The sequence below is a fragment of the Hemicordylus capensis genome, chromosome 9, assembly GCF_027244095.1.
Source record: "Hemicordylus capensis ecotype Gifberg chromosome 9, rHemCap1.1.pri, whole genome shotgun sequence".
NCBI classification, from domain to species: Eukaryota; Metazoa; Chordata; class Lepidosauria; order Squamata; family Cordylidae; genus Hemicordylus; species Hemicordylus capensis.
The window spans coordinates 21,993,771-22,009,346 of record NC_069665.1 but is presented as its reverse complement, the minus strand read 5'-3'; the positions used below and the strand labels follow the sequence as shown (position 1 = coordinate 22,009,346).

General features: G+C 45.7%; 1 protein-coding gene across 2 annotated transcripts in view; it reads left to right on the top strand.

The window, feature by feature from the left end:
* ITFG1 (integrin alpha FG-GAP repeat containing 1) overlaps window positions 1–15,576 on the top strand; it is a 131,230-nt gene extending 115,654 nt beyond the window's left edge. Inside the window, exons 15-18 of one of the 2 annotated variants that reach the window (XM_053270344.1) lie at window positions 1,503–1,627; window positions 2,917–2,999; window positions 10,051–10,168; window positions 14,261–15,576. In XM_053270344.1, coding sequence (XP_053126319.1) covers window positions 1,503–1,627; window positions 2,917–2,999; window positions 10,051–10,168; window positions 14,261–14,320 — 386 coding nt within the window. In that variant the 3' untranslated portion in view covers window positions 14,321–15,576. The remainder of the gene's footprint in view (window positions 1–1,502; window positions 1,628–2,916; window positions 3,000–10,050; window positions 10,169–14,260) is intronic. The other variant, XM_053270345.1, reaches the window with a different exon arrangement.

Here is a 15,576-nt window from a genome sequence, read left to right as displayed (position 1 = left end):
TGGTCAAAGACCATAATAACAACATCAGCAACAAATATTTATATGCCGCTTTTCAAAAACGGTCTCCAAAGCGATTTACACAGAGAAATAATAGATAAGATGGTTGCTTGTCCCAAAAGGGCTCACAATCTAAAAATGAAACATAAGATAGATGCCAGCACCAGCCACTGGAGGGATGCTGTGCTGGGGTTGGATAGGGCCAGTTACTCTCCGCCTGTTAACAGAGGCGCTCTTACTCCTGGACATCTGAGCAGAAGTCCATGGCCTCCACACCCCCTGGGGGCCACCAAATCCTCTTTGGTCTGTCCTGGGTGGTGTGGTTGCTGCGCTGGGCCACTGGCCGGTGCTGTGTGGGGTGTCCGGGTGTGGTTGTGACCTGCGCCGGGTGCTTTAGAGACAGCAGTGGGGGAGTAGAGAAAGAAATGCGTGAGATGGGAATATGTTAAGTTGTGTGTTGAATTGTTTTTGCTAATGCATATTTGCATAAATATTCCTGTTTTATATGCTTACGTTCTTGTGAGTTCAGTTGCTGTTTGTGCCTTCAAGAACCCACATGTTAAAAAATACTGCATGTGTCATGGTGTGTGTGTGTGTGTGTGTGTGTGTGTGTGTGTGTGTGTGTGTGTGTGTATGATGCCGGGGCCGGGGGGGTCTCCAAAGGCCTTTAGGTCCAGGCTCCAAAATTACCTAGGTGCACCTCTGTCTGCTAAATAAAGAGAACCACCACATTGAAAAGGTGCCTTTTTGCCAGGTTAGCAGGGGAGTATGAATGAATAAAGCATTCATTCATTCATTCATTCATACAGTTGAATGTGGAAAGATTGTAAGGGAGTTTTTGCTTCCATTCACTGTACTTGAAGTGGTGGCTAAGATACTGTGCTACAAATCAAAAAGTGTCCTGTTTGAGCCTTGCCTCTGCCGCTAATTCACTAGATGGTTTCAGGTGTGCCCCGCTCCCCTCGGCCTGCAATGAGGGGATAACACCAAGCACCAGACAAGACAGTTAAAGATTACAAGGGATGGTTGCCAGCCACTGACACATCGGATGGCGACTGAGATCAGGTCTTCTCCTGCATCTGCCCCAGGGCTTTGGAATACACTCTCTGAGCTCTAAGAGCTCCTCCTTCTCTGATAGTTTTTTAAAAGATCCTTAAGACACACTTGTTTTCTCCAGCTTTTAATTAAAATTAATATTAAACGGTTTCATTGTTTTTACTCTGTGCCATTGTTTTGTTTTTATTCTGTTTTCTGTCTGTTGCATTTTGGATTATGCACACCACCTAGAGATACATATATCAGGTGGCATATAAATAATGATGGATAGATCGTGTTTTGTGAAGCGCTATATAAATGCTGAGCATTGTTGTTTACAATAACTGAATTGGCTTTTACAGCTGGGGTGTAGCTGCAACCAATGGCTCTGCAAAAACCAGCCAGCTCCCCTCTCACTGTTCATAAACCATCATCCCATCCGTGACGGCATCTTTGTCATTGCTTTCTAGCTGGGCAGCTGAGCCAGTCGGCACACTGGGCCCTCCAGCTCCCATATAACGTGTTGGGCCTGGGACGCAGCGCAAACTTCCTCGATCATTTGTACGTTGGCATTCCTCGTCCGATTGGAGAAAGGGTACGTCCGAATCCCAGTTGGCATGGACCTCGGTTGCTTCTTCTTCTTCTTCTTCTTCTTCTTATTATTATTATTATTATTATTATTATTATTTTGATTTCTATACCGTCCTTCCAAAATAGCTCAGGGCAGTTTACAGTGTGGCCAGAACCTAAGGGGTATACTCATGAGTCAAATGGGCCGTAACCCAAAATTTGGCTTTAAAAAAGCCAAATCTGGCAACAGAGGTTTACACAGAGAAATAACAAATAAGTAAGATGGCTCCCTGTCCCCAAAGGGCTCACAATCTAAAAAGAAACACAAGATAGACACCAGCAACAGTCACTGGAGGTCCTGTGCTGGGGGTGGACAGGGCCAGTTACTCCCCCGCTGCTAAATAAAGAGAATCACCACGTTAAAAGGTGCCTCTTTGTCCAGTTAGCAGGGGATAAACTGCTACAAACGTTTGTGGGAGGTATAGAACTCCATTCAGGGTGGTGCTTGGATTCTTCCTGGAAGGGCAGGGCAATGAAAGGATGGCGGTCCTGGGCTCCAGTCCACAAGCAGCTGTTTTCTGTGCTGGCTTTCAGGTGGAAATGGTACTGTGAGTCGACCCAGTGGAATGTTAATCGACATCCACCCTGGTTTGCATTTGAATGGGAGACCATGTGTGTGAGCACTGCGAGCTATTCCCCTTAGGGGCCACTCTGGGAAGAGCTGGCCGAAGTTTCCAGATTCCCTCCCTGGCAGCATCTCCAAGACAGGGCTGAGAGAGACTCCTGCCTGCAGCCTTGGAGAAGCCGCTGCCAGTCTGTGTAGACAATCCTGCGCTAGATGGACCAATGGTCTGACTCAGTAGAAGGCAGCTTCCTATGTTCTCATGTCCTTTTTTCCTCTGCGGGTGATTGTGGCATCATTCTGTGGAAGTCCCTTGAAACTCTATGGGGGGCACTGTTCCCTCTAAGGCGTGTACACACGTGCATGCTCACAAGTTTTCTGATGTCCGCTCAGTTAATTTTAGGCCCCTCTCAGGTTGAATCAGGAAGGCCCCATTGTGAATGCAGGTACACACACATTTCCCTGATACCGCCACGCAGAACAAAACTCATGCCGCACAGAGATGAAAAAAATTAGAGGGACCACTGATGCAGGGAGGGATGTTTTTCTGGAAATTCCATTCTAGGCAGTTTCCCAGGAGAGAAGAACGCTGAGATTTTGCTGTGCCAAGGGGAATTAAGAATACCATTTGAGAATGGGGATAAGTTGGCAAGGCCTGCATGCACCAAGTGCTTTTGCTTCTTCTCTTTCAGACTGTAAGAAAACAGGAATGGACCGCCATCATCCCAAACTCCCAGCTCATTGTCATTCCGTATCCTCACGACCGCCCTCGAAGGTAATTTTGCTGATCGATACACCTGTGCACAATGACACTGCCAGCAGTGTTGGAATGCCCCCTCATTTGCACAAAACATCCAAGCTCTGTTTCAGTAGTGCCATTCTGCTTTCTTTTCTTAATGGAAATCCTTGCATGTGCTGGGGAGGAAAGGGAACGAAATAACTTCCTTTGTGCTGTTTATTTTTTGGGGAACTCCATATGTACGACCAAATGTTCAACAAAAGCAGTTTGCACCGGATTGCAGAGAGATGCCAAGTTGCAGGTGTGGGCATTCCGTATGTTCACATGTACCCCGAAGCCAGAGTAGCATTCTTTAAATACAGGGAGATATTTTGTGAACTTCATGGGACACAATCTATATTGTATAGGGCATGTGCATGAGTCATTTCGGTGCTTCCAAAAGGAAGCGCCAAACGGGCTCAAACACCGGACTGTGAACCAGCTCAATTGGTGGGAGGGTGTGCCTTTAAAAGAGCAGGTAAGGAGCTCCCTACCTGCTCACCCCGGCCCTGCTGCTTTCCCCCCTGCCAGCGCTTGGAGTGCCAGCCATTTGTGTGGTATGCTGACCATGCAAATGGACAATGCGCATGAGCCCCCGCCATGTGCATGCCAACTCCAATTGGGGTTTCAGGAAAGCAGTGTTGCAGCCCCATGGGGCTCTTGAAAAACCAAGTTGCGAGCGCGCATGCGCCCGTCTTGTGTGCGCACGCACATGGCAGAAAGGCGCGCATGACGGGCGCACGCGCGCTCGCGACTTCCAGCCAACGGGGCAAACGGGGCGGCAGGGAGGAACGCTGCCGCCCCGAGGGGCTTCCAAATGACAGCGCGCCGGCGGGGGAAATGCGGCGGGAGGGGTGAGTACACCCTCCCCCGCCCTTAAAGCGCTACCCCCCGTCGGCAACAACGATCTTCGTGCACATCCCTAGTTTCCGTCTCGATGAACTGTGTCAACAGGCAGTTTAAAAAATAAAAAATAAAAAATCCCCTGGGAATTAACTATAAAGTGATCCTATATAACTTCATAAAAATGTTTCTCTATGTGTGACCAAAAGAAAGTAAAACGTCTTCTGGATTTTCTTTTCATCAAGTTGGACGTGTAATTGTGGAGATAATGGCTACATGAGAAGTTATGGTCTAATCAAATATACATTCTCTGTGTCCAATGAAGTGCAAAAAGATTTCTTTTCAGATTTCTAGCGCCTGGTGTGTGTTGCCATGGAACTCTGAATCCTCCTGTAATTAGGAGCAAGGCGCATGCGCAGAGGAGAACTTTCACATCGAAATCCACTTGGAATAAAAGCCCATTTGTATGAAAGCAATTAGCTTTGGCCAACTCCCCCCCCGCCCCGCCTGCCCTTTCTGTTCTCTTTGCGGCGGCCAAATGTATTGGGCAAAATACTCTTTTTTCCCTCTCTCTCCAATGTTATAGTGCAAGCCTAGTTTTTATGCAAGCCGCCTCAAATACTTTCGGGAAAAGTGGGGATAAATCTGCTAAATGACTTTATTTAAAGCTGTTGGTTCAGTAAAAATGATTCAAGCTATATGGGAGAAAAAACCCTTACTTTTACTCAGATAGGTAGATATCTATCCTTGTCTCCAGTAGTCATTTAGGGAGCTGCCTTCTACCAAGTCAGACCCTTGGTCCATCTAGCTCAGTATTGTCTGCACAGACTGGCAGCGGTTTCTCCAAAGTTGCAGGAAGGAGTCCCTCTCAGCCCTATCTTGGGGCTGCCACCAGGTAGGGAACTTGGAACCTTCTGCATGCAAGCAGGCAGATGCTCTTCCCAGAGCAGCCCTATCCCCTAAGGGGGAATATCCTACAGTGCTCACACAAATAGTCTCCCATTCAAATGCAAACCAAGGTGGACCCTGCTTAGCAAAGGGGACAATCCATGCTTGCTACCACAAAACCAGCTCTCTTCCCATTTTTCTGAGGTATCTCCTCAACTCAAAGTTGCTGTGTCATTTTCCCACCCCTGCAAAAATAAACGAACCCCCTGAAATGTATTGGCAAATATTAATCTTCTGTCCTGTTGGCAAAATTGATTGCTTCCACTGAGAGTACATACTAAAATAGAAGAAATTTACTTAATGGGAGCAAATCTCTCACGGATGGTTCTCAGCTGTATAGATGATGAGGAGAAAATGACCGGTCATTATATTTGCAAAAAGGCAGATTGAGCCACTGGGCTTTCTCAGACCTGGGTGCCACCCTCGGCACCAGACAAAGGTTTACAACTGTGGAGTAGAGTAGCAATTTACACGTCAATAATGCTGAGAGTTTCACTGATGTTCAGGAGAGCAAACTGCTCTGGAGTCGTGAACTGAGCAGTGATCATGTTTCCATACAAATTAGAGCAGGCTGGTATCATCTTGGCAAGGACTTCTTTCTACAACGCCGGAATTTGAAAACTAGAGGCCAAATAGATGCTGCTGCCTCCAAGACCAGCTTGGCAGGTTCTGAATCGTTCATGGAGGCGGTGATTGTGTATTTAACTCTTACATGTACAGTACATGTAGGAGCAGTCACGTATAGTAAAAACAACAGGTTGCAGCACAAATGGAGATGGGCGGAATGGGAGAGGAGAGGAGAGCTGGTCTTGTGGCAGCAAGCGTGACTTGTCCCCTTTGCTAAGCAGGGTCCACCCTGGCTGCATATGAATGGGAGACTTGATGTGTGAGCACTGTCAGATACTCCCCTCAGGGGATGGAGCTGCTCTGGAAAGAGCAGAAGGCTCCAAGTTCCCTCCCTGGAAGCATCTCCAAGATAGGGCTGAGAGAGATTCCTGCCTGCAACCTTGGAGAAGCCGCTGCCAGTCTGTGTAGACAATACTGAGCTAGATGGACCTATGGTCTGACTCAGTATATGGCAGCTTCTTATGTTTCTGTGTTTTTGAAAGCCAGACTAAGAGCTCAATCCCGTGCTTACAAATCTTAAATCATGAAGAATCTCATTTAATCAAACTCACATAATCAATTATAACCCTTCATTGATTCCTATGTATTGATCCCCCTCATAACCCATAATGGACGCTTATGAATACATATTTAAAAAATAATTCCCTGCATTAAAAGTGTATAATAATTTTTTAATTATTATATAATAACTATAATAATATTTTTTTAAAGTCCAAATGGCTGTTTCTTCTGGGGTTTCCAGTCAATGGGAACAGAGTCAATATAATGTCTTTAATGAAACTCCATAGATGTTTCTAAAAAAGTCTATGGGTTTTTTTGAATTGTTCCAGAAGGATGTCTGAAAGTTCGTCACAATATACCAGATGCGTTTCGGCTATATTCCTCAGTCACCTTCGGTGGCATTAATCCAAAAATTCTTTACAATACCTCAATATAGTTTTGTGTGTTCAGTGTTCTAATACTGTGGCTCAAAATAAAGACATCCTCTCCTCAAGAGGGCATAGCTAGAGCATCTGCTTTGCAGAAGGTCTCAGGTTCACTCCCTGGCAGCATCTCCAGGTAGGGCTGGGAGAGACGCCTGCCTGAAACCTGGGAGAAGTCACTGCCAGCCAGTGTCGACAATACTGAACTAGATAGACCAAGAGAAGGCAGCCTCCTATGTTCCTGTGCAGAAGCTCCATGCAAAGGATATTTCAAGAGGGGAGAGAGATTGGAGCCACACGTGGCCTGTGCATGCCATCCTAAATACCACCAGAATAACACTTGAGCTTAACATGTTTGGACTGGACAGGAGCTATAGCAAGGATATTTCTCCCTTAGAGTTAGTGGCAAGCTTGTCTCGTGATTCAGCACCTTGGACAGCACTAACACCACGCTCCTCTACCTGTGCTTTTAAAGCAGCAACCTGTAATTTTACGTGGCCCGCATTGGCCCAGAAAGGCACTCAAGGTAAAGTGTGCCGTCAAGTCGATTTCGACTCCTGGCACCCACAGAGCCCTGTGGTTGTCGTTGGTAGAATACAGGAGGGGTTTCCCATGGCCTCCTCCCACGCAGTGTGAGATGATGCCTTTCAGCACCTTCCTATATCTCTGCTGCCCGATATAGTAGTAGCAGGGATTTGAACCGGCAACCTTCTGCTCATTAGTCAAGCATTTTCCCGCTGTGCCACTTAAGGTGACCCTAGCCAAGGCGAAATTCAATTCATGCTATATGCAGTCAGTGATTAGATAGCAAAATGGTGGGAAGACTGCTCTATCCAGCCAACATCTTGACATATACTAAATGGAGCAGAATAACCAGTCACTTTTAGAGGAAAACTTACTGTATATATTCCAATAAAAGTAATGCATTGTGTGAAGTGGGGGGAAATCTTCCCAGTATGTTCAGACATTGCACTTGGCCCAGAACTGACCTCCATGTGAAACTGTCCAAGTGTATTAACTTCACTCTCTAATCCTGTCCAACCACTATTGAATCCAGATACAATAAGTGTAATGAGTGTTAAAATAACTTCTCATTTAGTCAAAAGCCATGCCGTGAACTGTGAGACAGCTCTTTTTAAATTAGCACCAAGTATATATTGGTGCTGATATTTTAGCAGGTTTCAGGGTCATACCACTTATTCCTACAAATGAATGTTTCTATCATTAATCTCTTATTTTGCTCCTGTTTCTGAAATGATGCTGTCCCCAAATTGGTGTGCTTTTATAAAAAGGGCATGCAAACTGCCATGTGCTTACTCGAGAGTAGTCCCATTGGCTTGAGACTTCAGTGCCAGTGCTCTCTCACATGACTTGCAAAATAGCAGCTCAGAAATCTGCAAATCTGATATTATCGGTCCCCCTGTTCTTCCATGAATATCTCTGACCCAATTTTTCATTTTGGTTCTTAAGATGACCTGCATACCACTGTGTAGACAATACTGGGTAGACAATACTGAGTTAGATAGACCAAGGGTCTGACTGAGTATATGGCAGCTTCCTATGTTCCTAAGAAACATACTACCACAGTGTGATTCACTGTAAGGCCCGGGCAGGGGGGCAGTGGCAGCCCCCATCAACCCTCCGTGTGGTTCCCTGACTAGTTGTTTATTGGGCCTGTTTATTATTTTATGGGGCTCCTTTAAGCAAAAGGTACACCATCTGGGAAGGTCTGCACAGAGTGCTTGGTCGTGTGGTCCTTCACAGCACTTTCCCCACAGAGCCCTTAAGAGAGGCACACTTTCCTCCAGCACTGTACAGAGATCAGCACAATGGGAAGTGACTCACATGGAAGATTTTTTTTGCCAGAGCGCCCCCCCGCCCCCGCATGAAAGATAGTGAAGATCACTGCACTAGCAATTAACTCGGAAGCTATTGTTTTGCAGGCCTCGTTTTTCTCTTCCACAGCCGAGCCTCGGGAAGAAATTACAGAGAGCCAAAGTCTGTTCCCCACTCCAACCACGACCCCCCAAAGAGAACGGGTTTAAGTGCAGAACAGGGAAATGGTTGGGAGAATGTCCTACTTACAACGATCCCCTGAATGGCATGGTATCTTGGTGTTATTTTCGACATGCCTGAGTTGAAGCCACTCTCCGCCAACTGGGCAGTTAGAGCTCATTTTGCTGAGACGCATTAAGTCGAATCGATAGCACGCAGCTGGCACTCTGAGAAAAGAGCAAGATGACACATGAAGGCCTAAATGCCGTCCTGCAGCGGTACATTGACATGCCGTTTATGAACTTCCGATAATCAATAGAGCCATTTGCCAGGCAATTAAACCCGCACCGCCATCGTGCTTCCAGCCCTTAAGGAGCCTATGGAAGCTTGTCTTTTCTGCCCAAAGATACTTCAATAACGCGTATCTCTATTTTACTAGGGTAAGGTTTCTGGATCCCAAGTGCCGTATTCAGCCATAGCTGTGAAAGCCTTGGCTATCCCGCTGTCTATGCTATGGGGGTGATACAGGTGCAGCTATATAAACTTGAAGCTTCCGCATGCAGCCTGAAGAGCAACATTTGTAAAGATGAAGGAAAGGATTGCCATTGCTGGACTCTACACAGTGGAGCCCTGTTAAAAGCAGGAGCCAGAGAGAGGCAAATGTCGGCCTTTCCCTATTTGGGCTTTTCATGGGTGTGGTTCAGTGCTGAAGCAAGCAGGCTTTCCTACCCAGAAATTATGCGGTTGCAAGAATATCATCTTCTTCACTTGGCGTCTGCTAACCTTATTTTATTTTATTTTATTTGTACACTGCCCCAAACGTACATCTCTGGGTGGTTTGGAAACAACCTAAAACAAATTAAAGCATTTAAACTATTTAAAACAATTCTAGTTGTTAAGCCTGGATGAATAAATGTGTTTTTAAAGATACACATTTATTCATCCCGGCTTAACAACTGGAATTGCTGTCAGAGATGGGGAGGTTCCTATTTCAGCAGGGAGCACATTCCAAAGTCTCAGGGTGGCAACAGAGAAGGCCCACCTCTGAGTAGCCATCAGACGAGCCGGTAGCAACTGCAGATGGACCTCTCTGGATGATCTCAATGGGCGATGGGGCTCAAAGTGAAGAAGACCTTCTCTTGAATACTATCCTAAGTGCCATGCCCAATAAAGTAAAGTCAAGTTATGCTGTCGAGTTGGTGTCAACTCCTGGCGACCACAGGGCCCTGTGGTTTTCTTTTGGTATAATACTGGAGGAGTTTCCCATTGCCTCCTCCCATGCAGTGTGAGATGATGCCTTTCAGTATCTTCCTATATCGCTGCTGCCTGATAGAGGTGTGTTTCCCATAGTATACCAGCGGGGATTCGAACCGGCAACCTCTTGCTCACTAGACAAGTTACTTCCCCACCGCGCCATTAGGTGGCTATACCTTGCCCCACAGGGAACACTGACGCTTATAATAAGAGTGTCACTACTTGAAAATACAAGTCAAAATGTTACTTTGACGGGACCAACCTGCTCTGCTGGGGAGACGAGACTGTTGCTCATTCTTTTACACTCCACCAATTCCAAGATCAAATCAGACTAAACCCGTATATCGTGCTTTGTTTTTTTAAATCATTGTGCTTCCCATCGTCTCTGGGGAATATCTTGTCTCCACTTCCATAAACACAGGTGCTGACGTTTTCTTGGATTCTCCTCTTCCCCACAGCTGGAGTGCCAAGCTGTACCTGACGCCAAGTAACATTGTCCTGCTGACAGCGATCGCCCTAATCGGGGTCTGTGTCTTCATACTGGCAATCATTGGCATATTGCACTGGCAAGAGAAGGTGAGCATACGTGGCTGCAGATGCCGGCCTGCCTTACCACAATGTCAGTCGAGCACTTTGCAATCAGGTCTGCATGTTATCTTGTATTGAGCCCTTTAATACCTTTGCTTAAGGTCCTGTTAAGCAAGGCGATTTCCAGAAATCCCCTTAAGAATCAACTGGGGAAATGCTTTCGGGAAGCGGCTTTATACGAATTCAGGCCACTGGTCCATCTCGCTCAGTACTGTAGACACTGACTGGCAGCCACTCTCCAAGGTTTCACGCAGGAATCCTTCCCAGCCCTACCTGGGGATGCCAGGGAATGAACCTGGGGCATAGGACCACAGGAAGCTGCCTTACACCGAATCAGACCATTGGTCCATCTAACTCAGTAGTGTCTGCACTGAGCGGCATCAGCTCTCCAAGGTTTCAAGCAGGAGTCTTTTGCAGCCCTGCCTGGAGCATAGGAACATCGGAAGCTGCCATATACTGAGTCAGACCATTAGTCTATCTAGCTCAGTGTTGTCTTCACAGACTGGCAGTGGCTTCTCCAAGGTTGCAGGCAGGAATCTCTCTCAGTCCAGTCTTGGAGATGCTGCCAGGGAGGGAACTTGGAACCAAGATGCTCTTCCCAGAGCAACTCCATCCCCTGATGGGGAATATCTTATAGTGCTCACATTTCTAGTCTCCTGTCCATATGCAACTAACATCTCCATTTGATGGACCTGGTATGCAGGCTAAACATCTCTGAGACCTTGGTGATTTGCTACCAGCCACAGTGGCACATAGTAAGCTAGATGTGGCAATGGTTTGACTTGGTATGAGGCAGCTTCATACATAAGTTTTATGGCCTTTGGATAAATGATAGAGAACAGCGGCATGCAACAATATGAGCCAGTGATAGAGTCTTGTTCTGCATTAGATACTTCTATAGAGGTCATTCGGAAAGAGAGGCTTTGATTCTGCGCTGTTCACACACATTGCATTTTCCACAAAGAGGGACTGGTTCCATGAAGCCATGTGAGAATATCCTAGTTTTTCTTTTGCTCCATTTTCTGTATAGCAGTGGGCAGAAGCACTATGAGAAGGAGAGGACCACTAAGTTCAGAATTAGGAGGATATACAGGAATCAAAGAGTGTCACCTTAAGTGGCGCAGCGGGGAAATGCTTGACTAACAAGCAGAAGGTTGTTGGTTTGAATCCCCGCTGGTATTTATATCGGGCAGCAGCGATACAGGAAGATGCTGAAAGGCATCATCTCATACTGTGAGGGAGGAGGCAATGGTCAACCCATCTGCCAAAGACAACCACAGGTCTCTGGGCACCAGGAGTCAAAATCGACTTGGCGGCACATTTTACCTTTACAGGAAGTAAAAGTGCTACTGTCCATTCTGCCGTCTGTCTGCGTCATGTAAATAAGGCCTCAGTAGGAGAATTTACAGGAGTTGAAGTGCCTTAAAGGTTGGTTAAACGTGAAGTGTCTGTAGCTTTGTCTTGTCTGCAGTTCATGGAAAAGTACCCTGGTACAATGTGGCTGTGGCACTGAATGACATTTAAGTAGCCCATGTTCAGCTGGGCTGTAATACAAAGAGATTTCTTCCCGCTGGAACCCGTGCTGGCTCTTTTATTCTTATTGACAAGCTTCGAAATTGCCATATTTTGCTATGAGCAAAACTGACGGTCTGACTCTCTAGAGAGGCATTGATCTGCAGAAGCCATTTGAGAGGCCTCTTTCACGCCCCGAAAGGAAAGTATGTCCCACTTTCTCGTGTGGCTCTCCATTCACAATGAGCCCCGCCCCCCCAGCCAGCAGGTAGCCAGTAAGTACGGCTGCCTAGCTGAGCTGCAATCATAGCTGTCAACATTATTGCATTTTAGACTTGCCAGAGCTTGCTGTTGGCCATCATGAGACAAAGGAACCTAGCCAAATGCCGAGAACACTTTTGCACACACATGAAAATTAAGAGGGCTGTTGTCATGAACCCTTGCAGAACGTGGACACCAAATACCAGAGGCTGGAGGCGCAAAACTGCAATGAAATTAGGTGCCCAGGGTGGCACTTGGCAAACAGAAGCGAGATAACACAACGGTTGTTTTTGCCGGTTGGAGAGATCTCAGCTCTGAAAGGAGAAGGAATAGCGGAGGAGCTTGTACAGTTCTAGGAAAGTGTATGTTTTGAAGAACTGAATGGAAGCTGGACCACCGTAATGGGCCTCTAAATAGTGGTTGAACATGAGGACAAACTTAACACTAATAACACCTCAGTAGTGGCACCAATTACCAAGGGTGGCAGCGGGTTCTCTCTTCCTGGAAGGCTTTGAGCAGAGGCTGGATAGCCATGTGATGGCCTACGAGGCCCCCTCTGGCTCGGAGATGCTGTGGGGTGGGGGAAGGGGTGTTTGTGGAAGCGGGCCCGTGGAGCGAGATCTGGAGGCCTGGCCTTGCTTTTAGAAACCAAGCTCTTGCTACGAAAATCGCTCAAATTAAGCACTTTTATATTCTGGATCCAAGAGATGGGGTACAACGGAGAACATAGATGGATCGACTAGAAAGGCAACGTATTTGCTTTCCAGACTTGATCGTTAAATGAAAGAGTCTTATGGCTAACCTTTTCAAAATACCATGCGAGAGAGAGAGAGAAAGAGAACACAACTGGATGGGGAACTGATCTGAAAGGAGTAGGGGGAAGCAAGACTGCAACACATTATGCAGCATGAATTTGCTCAGCGAGGGGAGGAGGGGAGGTGTCACAGGCTGTTTTTATAGATGGAGACGTGTTGGAGCTGTCGTGGCATGAGCATGTTACTGCCAAGAAGCCGGAGCGTGATAACACCTGAAAGCAGCCTGGTTTCCCCAGAAAGATCAAGGGCTGACAGTCGGATCCAGAAGGGCACAGTCGATTCGACATGCAGTCCCACTGCACCCTTAGAGAGCAAGAACAGCTTGTCAAATGAGGGGGAGGCAGGTGAGGGCACGCTCCCCACAAACCACCTTGCGAAATAGCTGTGGGGACTGCGGCTGAAATCCTGCCTGCCGCCGGACTCCTCTCTCGTTACAGGTGTACGCTTGTGCTTGCCACATAGTAAGCCCCAGAAAGGAATGTTTGCAAGTGCGTTTATGCTGGACAGATGGCCCAGGGCATGTGGGTGGTGCTCCCAGACTCCTCCTCGTTCTGTTCAGAGCATGGACGTTCTAGCCCACATCTGCCAAAATCAAGCACTTTTCATCTGTCGTTCCTGGGGATGTAGGAAGATAAGAAACTGCCTTCTACCGAATCAGACCATTGGTCCATCTCGCTCAGTAATGTCTACACAGACGGGAAGCAGCTTCTCCAAGGTTACAGGCAGGAGTCTCTCTCAGCCCTGTTTTGGAGATGCCGCCAGGGAGGGAACTTGGAACTTTCTGCATGCAAACATGCAGATGCTCTTCCCAGAGCAGCCCCATCCCCTAAAGGAAATGTCTTACAGTGCTCAAACGGTAGACTCCCATTCAAATGCAAACCAGGGCAGACCCTGTTTAACAAAGGGGACAATTTATGCTTGCTGCCACAAGACCAGCTCTCTTGTTATTGTGCATTTACGGCTTTTTCTTCTCAGTCACATGGAACAGAGTCCATCGTTTTAATGCTGGTTGCATTGCTATGCGCCTAATGATGATTTGATCCACGGATTGTGTCTTAATTGGGCATTGTGAATGCTATTTAGAGGAGAATATTTTTTAAAACAGAACTGAGGCAAACATACCATAAATGGCAGCTTAAGATTCCTTCCTCCAAAGATCCTGTCCAGATGATTGCAAATATATGTATGCCAAAAAGGATTTCTGTTTTAATTAATTAAGCAATATTGCTCTGTGCAATAGTATTTAGTAGACCAGTCTAAGGTATTGAGCCATTAATACTTTTTTTAAAAAAAGATCATTAATTGCAGCAGCCATAGATTGCTCCTCTGAAATGGCCCCTATTTTAAGTACTAATTATTTAAGGCTTTCCATCTTAATAGGCTTTCCATCTTCTCTCAAATGACAAGTCAATCATTTTGTGAGTCTTGATACCTTCAGTAGCCAAAACGCAGGGTCAGTGTTTGAAAACCACTTTTATTCTTTGTTTTTCAGAAAGCAGATGACAGAGAGAAGCGACAAGAAGCCCACCGGTTCCATTTTGATGCTATGTGATATGCCTTAATACTTTGAGGAAGGAGCTGCTACACATGTGCGTGATCTAAAAAAACGTATTCTAGCCCAAAAGGGCCAAGGAGGGGAGGGTATTGCTGTGCTATTTATAAATGTTGCATTGTTTTTAATTTATTTGGAAAGGGTTAAAATCAATCTATCTGGCAGGGCCTTCCAGTAATTATTTGTATATATTGATATTTGTTTTCTCTTTATTTAATGAAGGCGCAGATTCCAGTTTAGAAAGGGATCCTACTGCATGCATTCCACTGCTTAGATACTCTCACTTTCTTCTGTACAATGTTTCATCAAATTGAAGTTATGTGTAAACTTCAAGTCAGTTTCAGTGAGCAAATTCTTTTTGGGTCCACTTGAAGAAGTCCTGCCATATATGCATTCCCAAAATGTTGTGTTTTTGCAATTTACTTTCCGGCAAATTGTCAAATGCAACAAGACATCTCATTATCCTGACTGACTGTACTCTGGGACAGAGGTTCTCACTTTGATCCCCAGATGTTGGACTACAACTCCTATCATCTCCTGCCACCATGGTGGTTGTAGCAGGGAGGTGATGGGAGTTGTAGTCCATCATCTGAGGACTCAAGTTTGAGAGCCCGTGCTCTAGGATGTTTGCTCTGAAGTGGTCTGGGTTGCTTTCTCTTTGTATTAATCTCTGCATCCCATCAAGTGAGAGGAATAAGCTTTGAATTGGAAGATAAAACCACCCTACTAATGAAAACTAACCAAAAGGTCTATTAATGTATTAACTTGAAAATGAAGTGTCTAATTCAACTTATTTTAAATTATGCCTCCTTAAAACAGAATAATTTTGCATGACTTATTCTTATTGGTGGTTATCATGTGATACTAAAACTTAATCATGAAAACATGTGGCCAAAAAAACTAAGTGAAATCCTTAGAGAGAATCCTGTAAGGAAAAGTGAGTCTTTCCAAATTTATTTGTAATTAAGGGCTGGACTATACTATACTACATATTTCATACTACTGATGCTGTATTGGGGCATCAAACCTTTGCTTTTGCCTTTTTAAAGTGTGATGGCTATGAACAAAGAGAATTCCAGTGAACTTTAAGAAGTTGATCATTTTCCACATACAAATCGGGCTATGGCTCTTTTACTAAACAGATTCTGTGGGAAGCACATGATGTAATGAAGGTACTCCTTTATTCTTAGATGTTTATGATTTATTGTGCTCTGAAAACTGTTGACCTGCATTCCCAATAAATGGTGTCTAATGTA